The 23,428-nt window shown below is 39.7% G+C and overlaps 1 protein-coding gene across 2 annotated transcripts in view; it reads right to left on the bottom strand.

The window, feature by feature from the left end:
- CUX1 (cut like homeobox 1) overlaps positions 1–23,428 on the bottom strand; it is a 358,099-nt gene that overhangs the window by 273,544 nt on the left and 61,127 nt on the right. For both annotated transcript variants that reach the window (XM_083350660.1, XM_083350661.1), the window contains exon 2: positions 13,097–13,207. In XM_083350660.1, coding sequence (XP_083206786.1) covers positions 13,097–13,207 — 111 coding nt within the window. The remainder of the gene's footprint in view (positions 1–13,096; positions 13,208–23,428) is intronic.

Here is a 23,428-nt window from a genome sequence, read left to right as displayed (position 1 = left end):
AACTGAGATGAATTAAAACTAAAATACATACAAATCTCAAGCAAAGAGAGAATGAGTGCATCTAACCTCAAAAGCAGAACCATCTAAACAAATTTCCTGGGGCCTCCAGGCCTGATAACAGAACGTGGACTTCAAAGAAGCTGAAGCTTCCAAATATTCTTCAAGGTCATGAGTGACTGTGAGCAGAGTCTCCTGATCTGGGAATAGGTGCAACTGGAACACAACCCAAAGCTGTGCAAAGGCCCTCCTTAGGCACAAACTGCCACCAGCTCCTTCGAGCAGGAGTCATGAGTTTAAGAGGACTCCCAAATTGTGGACTGGGTCTGTCTGGGTCAGGGCAAGCCCATCCAGCACCAAAGATAGCATAGTCCTAGAATCAGAAGGCCCCACAATTCAAAGCCACTCAGTCTTTCCAGGGTTCAGCAGAAGCCTGTTGTATCCCATCAGGTCTTCAGCATCTCCAGACATCAGGATAAGATAATCATGGCATCACTTAGTTTGCCTTGTGTTGAGATATGTAACTGGATATCATTGCACAAGATGTGACAGGTCTTATTCAGCCCATCTACATTAGCCCAGCAAGAAATATGTGCGCTCTAAGACAGACAGATGTGGAACAGTATTCCAAGATTTATAAGTACCACCTATTATATGTCTAAACTGAACCTGGATATACTTTAATCTACTCCAAGAATCACTCTGCATACTATAACAAAACAATGTCTCTCCACTTTGCACTGACTGCATTTATCCTCTATTTAAAATATTAATAGACCGATTTTGAAGAAAGCTTTGCCATCATGTTGGTAATAATAAAATATCTGTAGAAGTCAAAATGTTTAATAAACAAAGTGTTTTCAAAGCTTGTTAAATTTAAGATGTGTGGATTTTGACTCCCAGAATTCCCTAGCCAGCAATGCCAAGTTTAAAAACACTAACATGATCATTATCCTAATTTCCTATAAACGTGGAGGTCAAGGAAATAGTTTGGCTTCAGTGTATAGAAAGTTGCATGTGTCCTATTCATGGTCACTTTTAAAAACACAGGCACCACTAAACTTAGTACAAAATATCTATCTAGGGAGATTAATTGAATGAGAAGAAGAGTTTATTAGGTAACTATTTGTAGTTAACAATGTATTTGCCTATTTCCCTATCCCAGTGGTAGGCAACCTTGGCTCTTTTATGACTCGTGGACTTCAACTCCCAGAATTCCTGAGCGGCTCAGGAATTCTGGGATTTGAAGTCCACGAGTCATAAAAGAGCCAAGGTTGCCTACCCCTGCCCTATCCCAAGCAAGAATGTTCTTGCTACTGACAATATTCAGGCTTCTTCTTAGCCCCAGGCCTAACAGAAGGTTCCTGGAGTGTTGTAAAACTACCTCAGCATATTCACAGGAAGCAAAAGCATCCTTCCATTCAGTTAAGTATAGGCCATCTATTTTAAGCAGTCTAAATGGGTGTTTACAACAGGAAGCACATCCATTCTTCTAATTGGTTTCAGAATCAACTAAAGCTTTACTTTCTTTCCTCCTTTTATTTTTAAAAGCATGATTATTTCTTCACAGGAATACTAAATATTCCAAACGCTACAGAGGTGAGGTGGGGGACCTAGACCACACGAACATCAGAGATCCCCTTCTGTATTGGCTAACGTACGTACGTACGTACGTGTGTACGTACGTACGTGTGTGTGTGTGTGTGTGTGTGTGTGTGTGTGTGTGTGTGTGTGTGAGAGAGAGAGAGAGAGAGAACACATGCATATTTTTTCCTCTGCAATATATATGTAAGACAAGGATTGTCGTAAGTTTCAAACTGCATAGTCAAAATACAGCTTATCCTTTGTAATTCTTAAAAGAGATATGTTTCAGGATGTGTATTCTTATTCAAACAGAATAATAAATACAGGTTTGCACTTACTGGTGCTTGCTGTTAGCTCTTTTTTTGCCCCAAATTTCTGTTCATAGAGCTAGTATGGTATAATGGATGGTTGGATGGAGGATGTAGAGATCTAAGTTTAAAACTCTTTTCCACTACATAATTCATTTCAGAAGACCACACTTTAGCAGCAAAGCAACTGACTTAGTCTCCATTATATCTGTTGGTGAAGAAGTCCTGGAGAGCCACTGCTATTTCCACATAGTTTCCTATATTCCTGTTACTGGATTTTTGCACCTCTCCTTAAGGAGACCTTCTGAACTGTACTAAGATGGAAAAGACTTTTTGAGGGGAAAAGATGGATGAATGAACTGAGATTGTATGACAATCTGTAGTCGTAAACCTAAACAAATAACCAATTCATAAAAAGTCACGAATCTCTGAATCATCAATACAATGATGTCCATCACAGATAATTCCAAATTTGAGCAGGGTAGGGTAGAAAACAAAATGTCTACTATTCAGAAACAGAAAAGAATTCATCAGTGTGCAGACTGATGTTTAAAATGAAATACTGGGATTTCCACCCCCCCCCCAACTACACAAAATTATCGGAGCATTCCAAAAGTGTTTCAGTTTCACCCACTTCCAACAGAGAGAGTTAAAAATATTACCTATTCCACCTTCCCCAAAGGCTCATGGCTGATTACAATGCAACATTATAACCATAGATATGCATGCATAGGCAACACCCATGCTTGTTTTTGAAGCCCATGAAAAAAATAGGTAATTTATCTATTTTACTTCTTGATCAAGAGTTTGCCATCTATCTTGTCACATGGTGACTTTTAGGCAGCTTACAACATTTATATACAAGTTGTAACTAAAGATGAGGAGGAAAGAATATAAGGGTTGGGGAGTGGGAATTGCTGTTAGTGGATCAACCACCTCTCCTGTGAAATTTTCCCATTGGGGCTGCAAACCAACTGGCAGAGCCAAGGCCTTCAGGCTCTTACGGAAAGTCTAGAGCAGGGGTAGGCAACCTCGGCTCTTTTATGACTCGTGGACTTCAACTTCCAGAATTCCTGAGTCAGCATAGCTGACTCAGGAATTCTGGGAGTTGAAGTCCACGAGTCATAAAAGAGCTGAGGTTGACTACCCCTGGTCTAGAAGATAGGAGCCAATCTCACTTCAAGAGGCAAGACGTTCCAAAGGGCTGGGGACAGGGCAATGAAGGCTCTCCTCCTGGATCTATCCCCAGTCAGGATTCCTTGACTGATGGGATCTGCAGCATCCCTCCTCTGCCAGCACAGGTGGGTCTGGCCTGTCCCATAGGGCTGAGACGGTTCCTCAAGCAACTTGGCCCCATGCCATGCAGGGCTTTATAGGTAGTAACCAATACCTTGAATTGCATCCGGAAGCCAACTGGCAGCTAGCGCAGCTCTAGGAACAGTGGGGTAACATGGGCCACTCTGGGGGACCAAGAGATCGCCTGCGTTGCCGCACTCTGCACCACTTGGCAGCTTCCAAACACTCTTCTGGGGTAGCCCCACGCGGAGCACAATATGGAATTGTTACCTCTGGTGATGTTACTCCAAAGCTGCAGGGAAATGTTGTGAGGGTCCTCTTCCCTGATGACTTCATAAGCATGCATCCTTGATCAATGAAGGGAATATGCAGTGTCCTTTTGATATTGTTCTTAGCAAATGGGTAGGTTTATAACAGTCGCGTTTGTTCTTGTCTGCTCAGTAAAATAAGGTGGAAATGCACAATTCTTCTGGACTAAAAACTGCATTTGCAGGACAAGGTAAGTGGGCAGCCTGCTGGCTGAGAGAAAAATCTCACGAAGCAAATCTATTCCACATTTAGTTTCAACAATATTAAAGAGAACTTACTCTGAATCATCAGAAATAACAAAGTACAGATATTCCTTGATTTACAACCATTCACTTAGTGCAGAGGTAGGCAACCTCGGCTCTTTTATGACTCATGGAATGGTATAGTGTTTCCTGCCTGAGCAGGGCGTTAGACTAGAAGACCTCTAAGGTCCGTTCCAACTCTGTTATTCTGTTCTATTCCTTTTTTACAAAAATTTCATTCAGTATATCGGAGGATAATACTTTGGCATCTGCTAAGCTCATGCAAACTATTTTAAATTTATACAATTGCTTCTGACAAAGACACAAATTTGCTCCAGGCCCTGACTAGAAAATTGGATGATGTCTTCTCATCATTGAGGCTACATAGCCTATGCTAGAAGTACACAGAAAAATCAGCTGCATGTTTTAGGTAGGGAGACCAGATGTTCAGGCCCAACAATAAATTCAGTTTTAACCATGACTGCGTAAATTCTTCACTGCTACAAAATATAGGTCTTGCTTTAAATGTCTTCAGGTTTAACAAAATACCAAAGCCATGATGCTACCTAATTTAAGTTATTTATTGTTTAAAATGGTCTATGCAGACGCATTTCTGCAAAAGAAAACAGATATCAAATGATTTTTTGTGATTCGTAAAAATACATATACGTTTTTCCACACCTAATTATGGTCAAGAACAAAAGCACAGTATTTTTAAAAAGCCCCTTAATCCCTGAAATGATGCTTGCCAACTAAAACACCTATTATGAATTTATTAAAGGCCTATGCAAACATAAATTATGGAACCAGACATTTTAAAAAGAGGAAAAGTGATTTATTGTCACTCTGGAGACATAGAAGGATAGCAGTGCCTTTTTATTTTTCCATATATTCAACACTAAAAATGTGTTAATTCAAAAAAGAATTCCACATTAAAATATTTTGTTTCTCTACTTCTCCCATACATTTTAATTTGATTGTAAATCGTTTTCAAGGGGCAGATGTCATATAATATAGAACTAGGGTCATTTGGGGTAGAGTCTCTGAGTATAGTCTCTGTTTAGATGGTGGTTTTCTGCTTGCTTTAAACACTTTTGTGGTTTTTTTTAATGCCCCACCAAATTCTCTTTTATTTCTCTAGCAGTGTCATCGTTCTTCTTGATACTACTACGAACTCATTGTTATATGCCATCTTAGTCAAATTGCTATCTTAGGACACAGTAAAATATCTGAGGGCTTCAAACTCAGATTTTATGTTTCCGCCATGCAAATGAATTCATCAGGTCTCTTTTATCTGCAAATACATATATAAATTCATAGTTCCCTATAACATCAGGCATGGAGAACCTCCAACCCATGAGAAGTTCAAGGCTCTGATTCTCCTATCTGGCCCAGCAACAAGAGAGAAGAAAAGGGCTTACTTTTCAGCTATATAGTTAGTCCTCAACTTACAACCACAATTAAGACCAGAACTTCCACTGCTAAGTGAAGGGGGAAATAAGTGAGTTGTAGGAGATTTTACAGCCTTTTCTGATGTGGTCATTAAACAAATCATATGGTTGTTTAGTAAATATGGCTTCCCCCATTGAGTCTCAGTTGTAAGTGCCATAATTCTGAATGACTGTTAAATGGAATAGTCTTAAATCAAGGACCACCTGTATACCTACAATGTCACCCTTTTCTCTTGGAATGCCAAGCAAAAAAAATTACTCATCCCTCCCTGCTAATCTGCATGGGTCAAAACTGATGTGAATGGGAAAGATGCATCCAAAACTAGGGATCTGTATGAAAATGGCTGGTGGTGCATACATTGCTTTGTTCATACTCCTGGAGAAAATGTCTTCTACCAGATGGAGATGATTAGAAGTTACATATCACATGCTGTACTTAGAGGCTGTTCATCTCCTTCAAGTGTGAAATGGTCACTGACCCAAAGATTAGAAAATCACTTTACCTTGATGCTCATTCCTCCCTCCCCCAATCTCTTAGCAGGAAGAGTGCAAAATAATGTTTCTGCATTCAAACAGTCTTAGGGTCCCATGAAATTAAATTTGTGAGTATGGGCTCTTGTAATTTCTGTAATGAAAAATTGAAGCATGAATAAAACCTGATATGAATAAGCACTTTCTAATTAAAGTTAAAGGGATGTGGTGGCTCAGAGGGTTAGGACGCTGAGCCTGTCGATCAGAAGGTCGGCAGTTTGGCGGGTCGAATCCCAAGTGCCGCGTAACAGAGCGAGCACCTGTTACTCGTCCCAGCTTCTGCCAACCTAGTAGTTCGAAAGCACGTAAAAATGCAAGTAGAAAAATAGGGACCACTACGGTGGGAAGGTAACAGCGTTCCGTGCGCCTTTGGTGTCTAGTCATGCTGGCCAGATGACCACAGAGATGTTCTCGGACAAGCGCTGGCTCTTCGGCTTTGAAACGGAGATGAGCACCGGACCCTAGAGTCGGAAATGACTAGCACGCATGTGCGGGGGAACTTTTACCTTTACTTTTAGAAGAGGCAGATTAAGAGACATAATAAGAACAGCCACTCACACAGATCACAGTGACATCTTTCCCTGGAGGTAGGTCCTTGAACTCTCAGGGGAACTGTTTATTATTTAAAACTTCTCAAAAAGCCAAGTCTAAAAATTGTCAGGCTGAAGAATTTTCATACCTGAATTCTGCATCCAGATAAAGCCTTAAAACAGCGATTGCCGTGAGTGTCCTATTTAACTGGTTAACATTTTCATTACTTATTTTTAGTTACAATGTAAATCTGCTTTGAACCCAAAGTACTATATATCCTGAGAAAAATTCAACTCGGTTTCCACCTCCAAAAAAATAAAAAGAAAAGAAAAAGTTTTAGCTTCTTGTTTACCCCTCCAAGTTCTCATTTCTGATGTTTTCAATGGCAGACAGAACAAAGTGCCTTATTGTTATTTACAAAAGCAGTTCTTCTAATAGCATCTCTATGGCCAATTTCAGCTCTTCAGAATGCTTGCGTCACTCTAAATTATCAGAATCAACTACATTTTCAAAATTAATAAAGAATGCTTAGATGCAGATCTACAGGAACTGCACAGCTGGGAAAGCAAAATGCCTTATTTTAATTAAAGCTACACACACAAACACTTCTTTAGATTTCTGGCAGCTTAATCCTGTAAAGGCCAGAACACTCAGTAATTAACTATTATATTAAAGCTACTAACTGCAGACAATTCAAATGCAGGCTATCATCATTATGTAACAGAACCTACTATACAGGCTTAGCAAAGCCTTGTTTAGAAATACCATCTTTTGCCAGTTATACTGAAAGACTAACAAGGCAACTCATAAAATTTCCCTTAAAAGTTGGCAATTTATTTACAGTGGATCAAAGATTTGCCAAAGAATCTACTGCAGCAAGGCTCTTTTTTAAACTCTAAAGAACAGTGGCATTTCCCTAACAAGGACGTAAATGAGAATCTGGGGAAAGGTAATCTAAATTCTATGTCAGGTTTTGTGAAAAACAAAGCGAACAAGTATTTTGCTAGTGCCAAAGCCATTAGTTGGCTTTTAATTTGAGTCAGATTTAGACACAGAGAATTGGACATTTCCTGCCTATCCAGACTTCCCTTTTCCTCAAACATGTGAGGACTCCTCATATAAGTAGTAAGTTTTAGAACACATGTTTGTGTTAATTGGGATTTACCGAACTGTATTAAAGGGGGACAAAACACATAGATCTTTAAATAATTTGATCCATTTGCTTTCTTAGTGAGGAACCCAAAGGAAAGTGGATTTGAGCAACAATGTCTTCTTCTTTTCTAGGATAATTCTGGTATTCCACAGTTGTTAATTACTGTTTAAGAGGGATTGATTAGTCTACGAAACACTGGGGACGTGTTATTATACTCAAGTTTGCTCATACCCTGGGACATGTTGTTATACCCATTGTTCATATTATAAAACTTGAAGTGAAACAAGGACTTTAGTCAGTTGAGGCAATTCTAACATAAAATTTACAACTGATTATTTTAAATGCTCCCAAGATCTACTCTTCACATACTGTACATCAGCTGAAAACATATTTAACAAATCTGGGGTGCAAGTTTCAGTATTGCCTTTGACAAGGTCTATTAAAGCAACCAGAGCACGCTTATGGTAGCAATAATTACTTTACTTCAGGGTTAAATTATTGAGGGAGGTGTCCTCTGGCTTCTGCAACTGACATCACAGCTACATTGGTCCTTGAACAGAATAGGGTAACAGATGTTTTCCAAAATAAGGGGAGGGGGAAGAGAGACATGGAGGAGAAGGATAAGCAGAAGAAAATTTAAAGACACAGAAACCATTCTTTTATCCTCAACAGTAGCAATGTCTGCATCAGCTTTTCATATCATAAGTGTAATGTTTATATGGTCAAAGTAAGGCCAAAACATCTGAGTAAATCATCACTGTCGAACTGTGCCATATTTCTCTAGCAAGAACTTAGCTTCAAGAAACATTGGCTCTCTTGCTGGAGCCGTTGTCCCAATTACAAACCCAGAGGTGGCCAGAATTGCTGCTTCTCTTTCCAAAGCTGGTAGGATTACAAGCTAGAAGATATGACAGGAATTTACTAGGAGGACTACTAAGAGAATTTGCCTAATGGACTCCTCTATTTTGCTTATATCTTAAGCAGTTTAACACCCTAGTCTACGAACACATTTCAGGCCTGTAACTGCTACTGACAGTTGAGTAAGGTAGAGGCTCTGCTCTAGGGTTCTTCTAAATATCAATTTACTTGCACTAGATTTTAAGATGGTTCTTTGGCATATTGGTCAGTAACAGGCAGAAAGCTGGGGGCCAAGGGACACTTAATTTCTAACCTATGGCAAAATCCATACAAAGGAATGAAAATAATTCTAGAGACCTCCAACGCTAGATGCCTGCTGCATAGAGAACCTCAAGGAAGCTGAAGACAGTCACATTTTCACTGCTACCCATGGAAAAATATGTCCCAACCGCTAACAGGGATGTGCAAGACTAACCTGATGACTTGATTAAATTAAGAAATTCAACTACAAGATTGTACATTTTATAAAATACTATGAAGAATTTGTGTACGGTGGCAGCTACAAAAAAGTAGAATCTAAACCTCTTTTACTTCTCTTGGGCATTGAGTAACTTTTCTGTTTAGAAGTTCAGAGAGGCTTACTGACAATCTTTAAAAATAGCAGTGACTACAGTATTTTTTTTAAAATCTCTTTGCTCTAAAGCTGGAGATATTGCCAGAGTACAACTAATTTTATTAAACGTTTGGCACATTTGCAGGCATCGAAGAACAAAAATAAGTCATCAATGGCCATGTTCACTAGGATAACCCATACATATCTCACTTTTTAACAGAACTGGGATAAATAAAAACCACTTCTCATTTTTTTTCCCATATAACTGGGGATAGTTTCTTCTTGGGGAGGAGAGGGACTATTGTTATATTATTCCACTAAAAATGTGTTATAATTTTAGACTGACTTTGCCAGGACAGAAGTAAAAAAGAAAAGCTGTTCCCCTAAAACCTCTGGGGAGCTGCTGCCAGTCTGAGCAGGCAATACCATTCTGTCATCTTCAGCCCTGCTGTAGTATAATTTATTAAAAGTGCTGCAGCCACCCTCATCATTACACTCTGTGTAATATAAATAACTAAAACAAGTAAACAGTCGTTGATACTTTGCTCTGGTACTACTTCTATTTTCATAGAACTTTCCAATGTTTTACTTTATCTTACTTTTTTTTGCATTTTTTTTTAGAACGTTAAAGATTGGGTATTTTTTTAACACGGTTTCCTAAAGGAGGAGGACACAGAGCTGTTAAATATAGGAAAGTCCTCCCCTTCGTTCAATGTATGGACTAAAATATTAAGAGAAATTATTAAAAGTTCTTTGCAGGACCGGCAGTTTTTGTGATAGCGAGAGGCCAGACTTTGCAAATATTTCAGGTGAACTAATCTTTTCTTTGGTTATGTCATTAAAAAAATTCTTGCTGATGCCTGTAATCACCTGAGAGAGCACAAGATGGCCCTGTCGGTTCTTGCTCCTGGAGTGATGGCCTTAATCTTTGCAAGGCATGCAGTAACTACATTTTCAAGCAAACAGTAGTTGTTTTAAATCATTCCCATTTCTTTATTTTTATTTTTAGTTCCTAAATGAATCCCCCACATCACCAACACAGATGGAAGCATTCTCTCTCTCTCTCTCTCTCTCTCTCTCTCTGTGTGTGTGTGTGTGTGTGTGTGTGCGTGTACCTGCGCATGTGTATAATTCAAATTATATAGTGCAATCTTTCTTAGCTGCCCAAGGTCACATTAGTCAGATGGATAGCCATATCAATCAACTTAAATAAATAAATAAATGGCAAAACTTATGAAGCAAAAAAATGTGAATTCCAGAAGTTGACAAGACTTTTTTGGAAGATGATCAAATGAAAAGGACAAGATTTACAATGAGCTGGACTCTAGATACCTTGAAAAGGGAGGCGGGGTGGAAAGTAGAGGTTTTTTTGTTTTAGGCCTTCTGAATCATAATACCATCAGCCCAGCCCAAGAACCATAGGAAGATGGTTGTGAAACCATGGCATATTAAGCATTAAAAACTCGATTGAAACTCTCCAAAAAGAAGCTTGTATGGATGTACTGTATTTGTGTGGGAGTGTAACTGAAGAAGAGATCTAAATACCTCAATCATTTCTACAGTCTTATGTCAAAAGTTAGCTCTCACAACAGGCAAAACAAAAGAATGATACATTGGAACTTCTAAAAGATCCCACCTTCATAGAGTAAGAACGGAATTTGAATGCCAGTATAATTTTTTAAAATATTATTTAAAGAAGTATATGTTATTTTTCTTCCATTCTTCTTACCAGTGCCAGATTCCTGACATAATGCTCGGTAATTTCCCTGTAAAACATCCGGTGGCTCTTGCCAGGCTCCATTTTAATTGTGAGATGGCCAAAGTCAAGTATATGAGATGGGGAGCCTACATGCACAAATGTATTTGCATACTAAATAAATAACATGCCACAACAATCTATCCAACAACAATCACTTTCATTCTCAAAAAAAATATGCTTCTGATCCACAAAGATCCACAAAAAATAAAACTAATAGGGTGTTGCCCCTAGAAGCATATCAAACAAACATCTGTCTCATACAACCAAGAATTAAAGGGGGCGAGAGAGAGAACCCTTACTGATGGCAAGCTACGCACTTGAGCAAAGGCCATCATTTTGAAGCATTCCAGGTTCCAGAATCTGTGTCAAACCCCAGAATACACATCTGCAATCAAACATTTTGCCAGATAAACAGATCCTTTAGCACGTGAAGATGCCTTATATCAAATCAAAACATCTAGACTACAGCAAGCAAATCCAAATAACAGTAACTCTCCAAAGAATCAAGCCAGTCACTGAAAAAAGTGGCTCTTGAACAGTCTTTGCACATACAAATATGAGAGCATTCCCACAGTCAAGTGTTCCAAAGTTGGGCACTTGGCACCCGGCATGTATTTAAGATGGCTACAGTGTCACGTGACTGCCATTTGTGACCTTCCTGGAAGTCTTCTGATAGGCAAAATCAATGGGGGGAATCCGGATTTGGTTAACAATCATGTGATTCACACTTAACAACTGCAGTGATTCACTTAACAATAGCAAAAAAAAAGTTGTGAAATCATGTATGACTCACTTAACAATCGCCTTGCTTAGCAACAGAAATTCTGCTCCCAACTGAGGTTGTAAGTTGAGAACTACCTATAAACTATTTCCAGTCCTCATTACTTTAGACCAGGGTGTCAAACGACAAAACCGCACCCACCCGATTGCCGGCAATGGGAAAAAGCTCCGATATGTCACGCGACATCACATGACATTGCGAGTTTGTCATGTCTGCTTTAGACTACTTTAAGTGAAAAGAGGGGGGGGGAAGAAGCAAGAATCTTATACTACCAAATTATACTATCGATCTCACACCTTAAAAATGCTTATGTGGGTGTGTATGAGTGAATGAGAGACAGAGAGCTCACACAGAGGAACATATATTCACTAGCCATCTAGCCATAACACAACGCTATCTTATTTCATGCTATTAATAGCAGTAGCAATCACACTTAGACTTATGTACTGCTTCACAGTGCTTTGCAGCCCTCTCTAAGCAGTTTACAGAGCCAGAATATTGGTCCTCACTTTACCAACCTCAGAAGGATGGAAGGCTGAGTCAACCTTGAGCCAGTCAGGATAGAACTCCTAGTGAGTAGTGAGTTAGCCAGCAATACTGCATTCTAGCCACTGTGCCACCATGGCTCTTCTCATTAAGAAGATGAAAGAAAGTTAACCTTCCCATGGTGCTTTTCCTGGTACAATTCTTACAGGTCACAGCTCCTTGTGTTGGGCACAGGATCTGAGAAGTAGCTAATTATTCTAGACATCCACTGCATTAAATGCTCTCTTTTTAACAGCAGCAAATGAACTGAATGTCAAATGGATATAAGTACTCTGAATATGGAGAAATCATTCAGAGAAACAGAAATAAGATTTTCAGAATTGGAATTATTTTTCTGACATCATAAACTAAATAGGATATTATCTATGATAAGTGGAATGGATGGAAACCAATATATGAGGAAGCGCAGTGTGGGAGGCTCATTTAGTATGTTAAATGGTCTATGTTTAAATAAGGAACACTAAAAAGTATGCCTACTTAGCTTTATATAATGTATTAAATAAAGATCCTGACAGCTTTCCAATAGCCAAAACCACTTAAATTAACATTTAAGAAAAAATAATTACACAGCACATTTAAATATGGTATAAATGCTTCTTTCAAAACATAATGTTTCTGGGATTCTTCCACAAAATGTTGAGATATTTCCATGCAGCAGCATAATCTCTTTTACATTTTAGAAGTCTTAATTGAAAAATTATGACATTGAAAATTATTGACATATTCATTTCAGCATGCCCAGAGTTTTCTTACATATACATATATTTAATAGTTACAGTAATCTGAAGTAGTTCATTAACATTATGAAACTGCCAAATTTACAGGGTATTTATTCTATTTTATTGTGCTCCTAATTAAGTTTGATGAAATGATAGCTCTTTTTAAAAATTCTGCACAATAAATCATGCTATGCAATCTTTTTGGGAAATCCTAACGCATCCAGGGTACAAAGCCAGATATTTAAAGATTCTCACATAGAAAGTAAAAGAGAGAAAGAAAACGAGAGATTTCATTTGCCAGACGAAGTCCGAGAAATAACCTGGAAGAACAGGCCATTGCAGCTAATTTAAACAGATTAAAATAGTCAATTTCATGCTATAGAAAACAGCTCAAAATCTGTGTTGTATTGCAACTTACTTCTGGAGTGTTTTTCTTGAATTCACGGCTTTGTTCAATAAGTTTCTTTCTTGATTGTTCACTTTCATCTTGTCGGTTAGCCAACACTGTCGCTGTTGCATCAAGTTCTCGCTATCAGAAAAAAGAAAGACGAAGCATACATTTAACTGTGAGCAAAAAGCAATTAATGAAAGTATTTTATATCCCCCATTAAAGTCATTATTTCTTTTAAATATCTCGTTACCAATCCCTCACCAAATGTTACAACTAGCCTCTGTAAAGTTCCTTTTTTGTTGTTGTTTTAAAGAAAGGAAATTGAGATGCTGAAAATGAGAAATTACATCTGCTGCAAACATTTCCCTGCAGTGCAGTGGAACGACTTTATTTAGTCTTTTAACTATCATGAATGATTGTTAAATACAAAGGTATTATGTTCCTTGGTTTTTCAGGGTTTCCAAGAATTTGAAATAAGACTCAATTAGTGTTTCCTTCCCAATACACTCCTACCTTAAAGCCTTTTTTTCCTAATCTACACAATCTATTCTTAGAACTTGTAACATCTCTGTGACTACATTAATTTTATTTTTTACTGAATGAATGATAATATCTATTGGTACTGTCTGGCAGCCCCACTATGAAAAAAAAGGTTAGATCAGAAAGGAAGTTACAGAGCACAACTGCATGGCAATTAGCCTATCAGAGCTGATTGGGTCGGGGGGGGGGAGAGGGGGAGAAAAGCAAGCAGCATGGAAAGGAAGCCATGGGCTGTGCACCTCTGAGCCAGAGAATGGCATTTTCCATTTCACATCTCATCTACATTTTCCTGACTATTGCACTTTAGGCTCTGGGATAAGCAACTTAAAGCGGAGTATCTAGAACAGGGGTGTCAAACTCAATTTCATTGAGGGCTGCATCAGCATTGTGGTTGCCTTCAGGGGGCCAGGTGGGTATGGCCTGGGTGGGCGTGGCCTACTGGGTGGGCGTGGCTAGAGTGTGTATGGCCTACTAGGTGGGCATGGCCAGCTCTTCATCATTCGCATCAAGGGTGCCTATGGGGGCCTGGGCAGGAGTGGGACAGATCTGAGGGTCTCTGGCAGGAGGAGGGTCTCTGGGCCAGGGCCAAGGCAGGGGGCCGTTCCCTCACTGTTTCCAGGATGGCTTCGTGGGCCGCATGAAACCACTTTGCGGGCCGGATCTGGCCCCCGGGCCTTGTGTGGTCTAGAATAACCATCATGCTTTTGCTACATTTGGCTGATTTTATTTTGCTCCTGACCTAGCCAACTCTTACTTCCATAAAACAAAGTAAGGAGCATGTTCTTAGATGGCCTTTTCTATACTGCAAGGAACATTCATTCCCGATCACAGACTACATCGTACTCCTATATTTCTATTAGCAGTTATGCTTCTTTAAACTTGCAATTCTTTTGCTATGCAAGTACGTCCTTGACTTACAACAGTTCATTTAGTGAACATTCAGTTACAACGGCACCGGAAAAAGTGACTTATGACCATTTTTCACACTTGTGACCATTGCAGCATCCCCACGGTCACGTGATCAAAATTTGGATGCTTGGCAATTAACCCATATTTATGATGTCCCGGGGTCGTGTGATTCCCCTTTTGTGACCTTTTGACAAGCAAAGTCATGGGAAAGTCAGAGTCACTTAACTGTGTTATTAACTTTAACAAGTATAATAATTTACTTAACAACTGTGGCAAGACAAGATGTAAAATGGGGAAAAATTCACTTAATAAATATCTCACTTAGCAATAAACATTTTGAGCTCAATTGTGGTCGTAAATCAAGGACTACCTGTACTTTCCCTAGAGCACAAGATATAACTATTCCAAATCTGGGTTCCTACTTTCATACAATTACCCAGATGACACCATTCCATTCCTCAGTTTTGAGCCCTTTCATTCACAATTATGTCTATATTTTATTTTTCGGCATACATCATCAACAATTCCATTCAGATGAGGTCATCTTCATTCAGATCTATTACATCTTTTCCCTTCATCCAGTTTTACATGTTACGTTTCAGAGACACACATCCATTTGTCTTTCATTTCTTTCATTTCATCCACTAACTCAAACTCTTTATCAGAGTTACATCTCTTCCATTACATTGCAATTTTCCATATGTCATTGTTATCTCCGGATGGAGATAATAACATTTTTTATTGCTATCTCCAGATGGCCCAAAGCTCCATTGCCAACCGTGATTTTGGTCAAGTGAAGTTTTCACATAGTGCTTTTTAAGGAGACATGAAAGGTGTGCACTGGCTTAACTGCCTTAGTCATGCCCATGCCACATTCGGTATCCCTGCTAACTGTGAGGAGAATCAATTATGGGACACTTTGGCTTCTAACTGCCACAACCAAAACTCATGGTTTTTCCCACATGCATGATGCTTCCACTTTTCCTTTGCATATTCCCACCAAGCACTACTACCCCAAAAGTATTAAGTATGTTTTGTTGCCCACCAAACGACTGCCTGCCATTGTCTTTGGCTTTAAAACGTCTGACACCTTTGTAACTCTAGATGCGTTCTGATAAAGAGATAGCAATATCTTCCTGGCACTATATACTGTATTATAATATGCAGCATCCCTTCTGACCAAGCATTATTTACCTTCCATATGCTTTCTATATCAATATCCATATATGCCAAACCAGAAATTAGGTGTTATGATTTTTCAATTTCATTATGTTGAACAAAGTCATAAAATTATACATAGCTAATGAAATAATCTTTTCATAATTATCAAAATCAAATGTTATGATTTGAGCATCAAGCTAAAGAAGCCTATTTTGTATCTAAATTATGGGTTCTCGCTCGCCAGTCCAGATTTTAAAAAAAAGGCAAGAACAAAACTTCTCAAGAGAAATCCGTGTATCCTTCAGTGGTTATATTAACGAATCTGCCATTTTATCCCCCGTATGCTTGGTTTACGCACCAAAAAAAGCAGATCTGAAAGCACATTTGAGAGAATGTCATCATCATGTCTTCCACATGTACTCAATGGATGACGCTACCTTTTATACAGAACAGGTATTGGCATTCCAGTTCTGCTTCTATTTCTGCATCGCTATACAATGCTTTTCTCATATCGCTGTTCGCTCTATTTAAGTACTAAATTGAAGTATGTGCACTGCATCTCCATGAAGTCAATAGAAGTTGTGTTATGTACCTTGGGGGAGGATTGGCCCGTAGATTTTTCTTTACCTGTGATCGATTTCCTTTCAACGTGAATAAATCTGACGTTCATGAGAAGTGAGAAAAACAGCTCACTACTGAGAGAGAATGCAAGCAAGCTGCTGAGGCCATTTGCTCCAACAAGACACTTCTGATCTTTCCATTCCAAAAAGAAATTAACAAAATTAAAAGCTCTCAAATGAACCAAACTAAAGAGACAAGAGATTTCAGATGAAATTATACAATGGTTAAGGTCCCAAACCTGGCAGAATTTCCTTTGCTCCAGGGTTTCATATATAAGTCACGCATCATACAATATTTATAAGGATACAAAAAAAGAGCAAATACTGAAGAGACTAGATTTCATGCATGCTCTTCCCACAACATTCCTCCTTCCCACTACTTCACTATTTGCAACATTAATTACAATCAAAGCTGAAAAGGTTCCTTGCCTACCCAAGTTCCTTAACCAAATTCTTACTACAAATCCATAATAAACAAAGAATCAAGTACATTTTAACAATAGTTAATAGAAGTGAAAAAGGCACATGATAGGAACAGAGAGGGCACTAACAATGAATCTCTTGATTAAAATTGAGATCAATTCTTCCTGGTTTGGATGTGTGCATTCCTAACCCTTGCAGAACACCTTACATCACATTTTTGCAATGGTCAGTAAATAAATCCATTTAGCTATTCAGAAAAAGAAATATCTGAACGGCATTTGTAAGTTTTGAAGAGTTGCATGAAATAGAGGGTAATAAAATAAGTAATCTTACAGAGAATTAACTGAAACAATTAGATCCTTGGAGATTTTATTTTTTAGTACACACAGAGCTATAGATTGCTTTCAAACATGTACATTAATGCAATGTTTCTGTTCTTCTGCAGCTTCTCACAAATCCAGGGGAGAAGTAAGTGGTCAGAGGCTATGTCTTCTGGTTCAATTAAAGATGGATGTTACAACTGAATGAATATTGGGCGGATCTGAAGACATCCAAACTCAAGAAGACACTCACAGGACACAGAAAACTATGCTATTTTATAGTTGCATGCAATTAATTTGATCTGTAATTTGATGAACTTTCGGTAACAATCTATTGGTGTGTAACATACAGTTGCAATCTTATCCCTAATTACAGTAAGTTGATTCAAAACTTCCCTGTTACTATAAAAAGTTTAGTACATTTACCCTTGTTCCCACACTTACTTTTACCATTCAAGCTTTGGTTAACTAGCCCAAAGATTAGGAGGAATCTAACAAAACCCTGCAGGTTGTATAAAATGATGGCACTGGAATACAAGTTTTCTGCTTCAAGATGATAGTAAGAGAAATATTGAACATTTTTTTTCTGAAATCTTTCATTTAAATTCATTCTACATTTTTAGCTTATAATCCTGTTTCTACATACAGTACTTCATGAATAAGCCCTGTGAAGTAGGGCAGAAACAGGCAATCTGATTGCCTCTTGACACACAAAATACTCATAAAATTCTACGATTCTGCTGAATATACAAAGGAAAGAAATCAGGCCAGCTGATTCCAATACAATGCATTCAGAAAGTATTTATTAAATTTCTTAAAAAATTTATTAAAAAGAAAAAAAAACACATTGGCATAAGTATTCAGACCCTTCACTCAGTACTTTGTTGTAGCACCTCAATTACAGCCTTGAGTCTTTTTTTTGGGTATGATACAACAAGCTTTGCACACCTGGATTGGGGGATTTTCTGCCATTCTTCCTTGCAAATCCTCTCAAGCTGAATCAGGTTGGATGGCGACTGTCAGTGGACAGCTATTTTCAGTTTCCTCCAGAGATGTTTAACAGGGTTAAAGTTAGGGCTCTGGCTGGGCCAATCTTAGGACATTCACAGAGTTGTCCTTAAGCCACTCCTGTGTTGTCTTGGCTGCGTGCTCAGGATCGTTGTCATGTTGGAAAGTGAACCTTCGGCCCAGTCTAAGGTCCTGATTGCTGTGGAAGAGGTTTTCACTGAGGATATCCCTGTATTTGCTCCATTCAGCTTTCCCTCAATCCTGACCAGTCTCCCAGTCCCTAGTGCTCAAAAACTCCTCCACAGCATGTTGCTACCACCACTCTTCACTGCTGGGATGATGAGTGGTGTCCTCCAGACAGAACATTTAGAATTGAGGCCAAACAGTTCAATCTTGGTTTCATCAGACCAGAGAATCTTGTTCCTCACAGTCTGAGAGTCCTTCAGGTGCTTTTTTTGCAAACTCCATGTGGGCTTTTCATGTGCTTTCCAGTGAGGAGAGGCTTCTGTGTGGCCATTCTGCCATAAAGCCCAGATTGGTGAAGGGCTGCAGTGATGGCTGTCCTTCTGGAACTCTGTCCCATCTCCACACAGGATCTCTGGAGTTCACTCAGTGACCATTGAGTTCTTGGTCACCTCTCTTACTAAGGCCCTTCTCCCCCAATTGCTCAGTTGGCCAGGTGACCAGCTCTTGGAAGAGTCTTGGTTGTGCCAAGCTTCTTCCATTTGAGAATTATGGAGGCCACTGTGCTCTTAGGAACCTTCAATGAAGCAAAACTTTTATTGTAGCCTTCCCAAGATCTGAGCCTTGTAGTGATCCTGACTCTGAACTCTGCAGGCAGTTCCTTTGACCTCATGTGTGTGCCTTTCCAAATCATGTCCAATCAATTTAATTTACCACAGGTTGACTCCAATCAAGGTGTAGAAACATGTCAGCAACGATCAAGAAAAATGGGGGGCGTCGGAGCTAAATTTCAAGTGTTGTTGCAAAGGATCTGAATACTTACGCCAATGTGATATCAGTTTTTTTTCTTTTTAATAAATTTACAGACATTTCTAAAATTCTGTTTTCACTTTGTCATTATGGGATGTAGATTAATGAGGAAAAAAGTGAATTTCAACAACTGTAGAATCAGGCTGCAGCATAACAAATTTGACAAAAATGAAGGTGGTCTGGATACTTTTGGAAGGACTGTAGTTGAAACAGAAAACTAAAGGAAAAAGAACAAAATGCTTAACAGTTGGAAAAACGAATCTTGAAATTCATCCCAGAGTCAAGCAGCCAAAAAGAAAATGTGCATCTGTGTGTCTGTCTGTACATACTTATCAGAAACCAATGTGGCTGAGACCTAGGCCTAAGGCCTTGAACAACCACATTGTCAAGCAATCTGTTAGAAAGCACAAGACCAAATTATACAGCTCCCACCAATCACACTTTAAAATATGGGAGGACTTTTTATGAAGAAAACCAACTGAAGAGCACTAAAACTGATTTTTTAAAAAAAAACAAGAGAGGAACTATACTTAGAAGCCTGTGCAGCTCAAGTATAGCTGGAACCAAATCGGATTGATTATTGGTGGTTTAACCATTAGACTTCCATTGCTCTCAAAGGTTCTGGGGTGAAACTAATAATGAAGGAACCCAGTAGAAACGAATGCATGTGCAATTCTTCCTTTCACGCAGATCTATAGTTCAATTTGAGCTGCGGTTTTTTCTCTTTTCCTTTCTCTTGCCAGATGGGAGATGTTTGCCTGCAATCTTATGCATTTATGGTTGACAGAATGGAACAACTTGCCACAATCAACTTGTCACAGGACAATTCCATTTAATTATTTCAAATAATTTAAAAAATATTTATTTTCTGTCATTCACATTTCATTTTGCCCACCTTTTTTCATTCCTTTCCTTAATTATTCTATTCCACCCTTCCTTCGATATTAGTGTTAACTCTTGCCCAAAACAAGTTGTCCCTCACCGTGGCAAATTGTCATAAACCTTATGGTTGGACAATGGATTTTGAATTTTTCCTTCCTAATTAGCATGGCTTCTTTAGGTTTACTTTAAAAAAAACCCCAAATGGATAAACTCAAAAAAGATGAAAATCTCATTTCCAGTGTAGAGTTTTTACAACAGATTCATACTACCCACCCTGTTGCCAGCCAAACAGCCTCCTAACCAAGATGATCTCAAGTCTGATTGTGCAGTATTCAAGACTCATTCTGAAACTGTTCTACCAGGGCCCACCAGTTCAATGAAAGTGATGGGTCCATCTCAAATTGCACTGGGCAAACACACAAAGGTCAGGACACACCTTCAGTTCAGTTCTGTTTTATGATGTGAGGATTTGAATGGGAGAGGAGGCACTGTTGCTCCACTGTCTATTAAGATTAGTAACAAGGTAAACATATGGAAGATATTTGAAGTCTGTTTAATGCTTCAGTGTTCTGGAAGAAATTCCAGAAGTCAGAACTAGAGAACCTGTTATGGGGTTCTTGTTGGTCTCTAGGAAATAAAAAAAAAGCCAATCAGGAACAATGATAAGATCAAATCCAAGTGCCTGTCCAACACACTGAAGCCTATGGGTCTCCTTGGTTTTCTCAGAAGCTCTAAAGTTCAAGTGTTACGGGGGCACCAATCAGACATATTACTGCTCACACTGATGCTCCGGTACTGAAGTGAAGGCCACAAGAATATTTATATTCCCTGCTGCATTTTCAACAGAGCTCTCTGGAGCAGTGAAGGGCTTATTGTGATCCGTTCTTTTTTTTAAAGTAAGATTTGTTTATTTATTTATTTATTTATTAAATTTTTATACCGCCCTTCTCCCGAAGGACTCAGGGCGGTGTACAGGGCAATAAATATCAAAATAAAAATACAAAAGTTAAAAAGAATTTTAAAAGGATTAAATAATTATGCCCAATATAATACAATAATAAAACTGTGTTAAAACTAAATCCAACCCCAAACCCATCAGACCAGGCCAGATTGTTCAAATAGATAGATTTTTAAATCGCGCCGGAAGGAGCGAAGGTCGGGGGCCATCCGGAGCTCAACCGGCAAGCGGTTCCATAGGTCTGGCGCGCCCACAGAGAATGCCCTCCCCCTGGGGGCCACCAATCGACATTCTCTGATCGGAGGCACCCTGAGGAGGCCCTCTCTGTGGGAGCGCACTTGACGGAGGGAGGTTGAGCTGCCGTAGGTAATCCGGACCCATGCCATGTAGGGCTTTATAGGTCATTACCAGCACCTTGAATCTCACCCGGAGGGCAACTGGCAGCCAATGCAGCTCGCGGAGCAGAGGTGTAACATGGGAGTATCGGGAGACCCCCAAGACAACTCGCGCGGCTGCATTCTGTACCAGTTGAAGCCTCCGAGTGGTCCTCAAGGGCAGCCCCATGTAGAGAGCGTTGCAGTAGTCCAAACGAGAGGTCACGAGCTCATGAGTGACTGTACGCAAGGCATCCCGGTCTAGATAGGGCCGCAACTGGCGCACCAGGCGAACCTGGGCGAAGGCCCCCCTAGTCACAGCTCCTATATGATCTTCTAAGGAGAGCTGTGAGTAGAAGGACCCCCAAGTTGCAAGGCCGATCTACCTCACCCCCCATATTAAGAGATGGAAAATTCTGCGTTTCCCGAGATGCCAACACGCACAGCCACTCAGTCTTGTCAGGGTTGAGCTGAAGCCTGTTCCTCCCCATCTAGACCCGGACCGCCTCCAGGCAACGGGACATCACGTCGAGGGCATCACTGGGGTGGTTTGGGGTTGAAATAAAAAGCTGGGTATCATCAGCGTACTGATGATAACCAACTCCAAAACCACGAATGATCTCACCCAGAGGCTTCATGTAGATGTTGAACAGGAGAGGCGAGAGGACCGATCCCTGAGGAACTCCACAAACAAGGGGCCTCAAGGTCGACCTCTGCCCTCCTGCCAACACCGACTGCGAACGCCCCAGAAGGTAGGAGGAGAACCACTGAAGAACTGTGCCTCCCACTCCCAACCCCGAGGCGCCGCAGCAGGATACCATGGTCGATGGTATCGAAAGCCGCTGAGAGGTCTAATAGGACTAGGACAGATGTATCCCACTTGCTCCTAAGTTCTTTTTGATCCAGAGGATTTCACTAAATGCTACCCTGTTGCAAACACCTCTTTCTGGGGGTAGGATAATTACATTCCTGTTGCTTAGCATAAATTTGTTTGTTTGTTTGTTTACTTACTTACTTACTTACTTAACATGGCTGCCCCTCTCAAGTTAATGACTCCAGATGGCTAACAGAAAGACCAAGAAACTCAAACCCACACATAGAAGAGTAGCCAGGGGGAAAAACAGATCTAAACCCTGCCTCCTGACACACACAAACACACACACACACACACACACACACACACACACACACACCAGATCTGGTGACAAAATTTTTAGATAACACTGGTTAGCTCACCTCTCTTCAAAGAAAGTTCAGATTTGATTTTTAGGACAGGATCAGACATAGACACCCTAACTGCTGGCTTCTTACAGCAGACAGATAAACAGACAGGAAAACTAAGAACCTCAAGTTTAGCTTGCTATAATATATTCTAAATGAGGCTATCCTGGCACTCAGCCTGGAAGTTGCATTTAAGTGGGATATGTGGCAACCAAGTTGTCAGCTGGACACCGGTTGTGCACATTTTACATCTCCGCTGAAGTAAGATATTGTTAGGAAGCTACTAACTCAGGTTCAGTTCAACTTTTTATATATAAAACTCTAAACAAGGGGTCCCCAACCCCCCGGTCTGTGGACTGGCACTGGCACCAGGCCACAGCATGCCAGAAACCGGGCCGTGCAAACAAGCAAAGCAGGATGCAGGCAGCACCTGAAAACTACGTCCTCTCCAGTCTGCCGGAAAACCCTCTTTCCATGGAACTGGTCCCTGATGCCCAATAGGTTGGGGGCCACTGCTCTAAACAGCTTTGGGAATGATATACTGAAAGACAGCCTTTGCTGTTACAGCCCTGGTTGATGCTAAGATTATCAGAGGTGGCCCTGCCATGTTTTCTGAGAACCACAAAGTGTCATCCTACGATTACTCATAAGAAGATCTTCCCTCTGATGACTGCTGCATTTTGGAATGCTCTCCTCCCTTAAATTTGTGAGGCACCTCCATAAGAATTTTTAGGCACCTGCTGAAAACCTCTTTGTTTAGTTTCTGTTTTGTTCTTACTTCCTTCCCCTTCCCAGGGGTGATTCCACTGTTTTATATTATTTGAATATATTGTTTTTATTATGGTACATTACGTTCTTTCGGGCTCAGTTGTAATGGGACCAGTATAAAAATACTGGGACAAAATAAATCACTATTTAGATGAAATATATAATAAGTACAGAAATGTTCA

The sequence above is a fragment of the Vipera ursinii genome (genome assembly GCF_947247035.1).
Source record: "Vipera ursinii genome assembly, chromosome: 1".
NCBI classification, from domain to species: Eukaryota; Metazoa; Chordata; class Lepidosauria; order Squamata; family Viperidae; genus Vipera; species Vipera ursinii.
The sequence above is the reverse complement of the archived record's forward strand: the minus strand, read 5'-3'. Positions and strand labels throughout refer to the sequence as shown.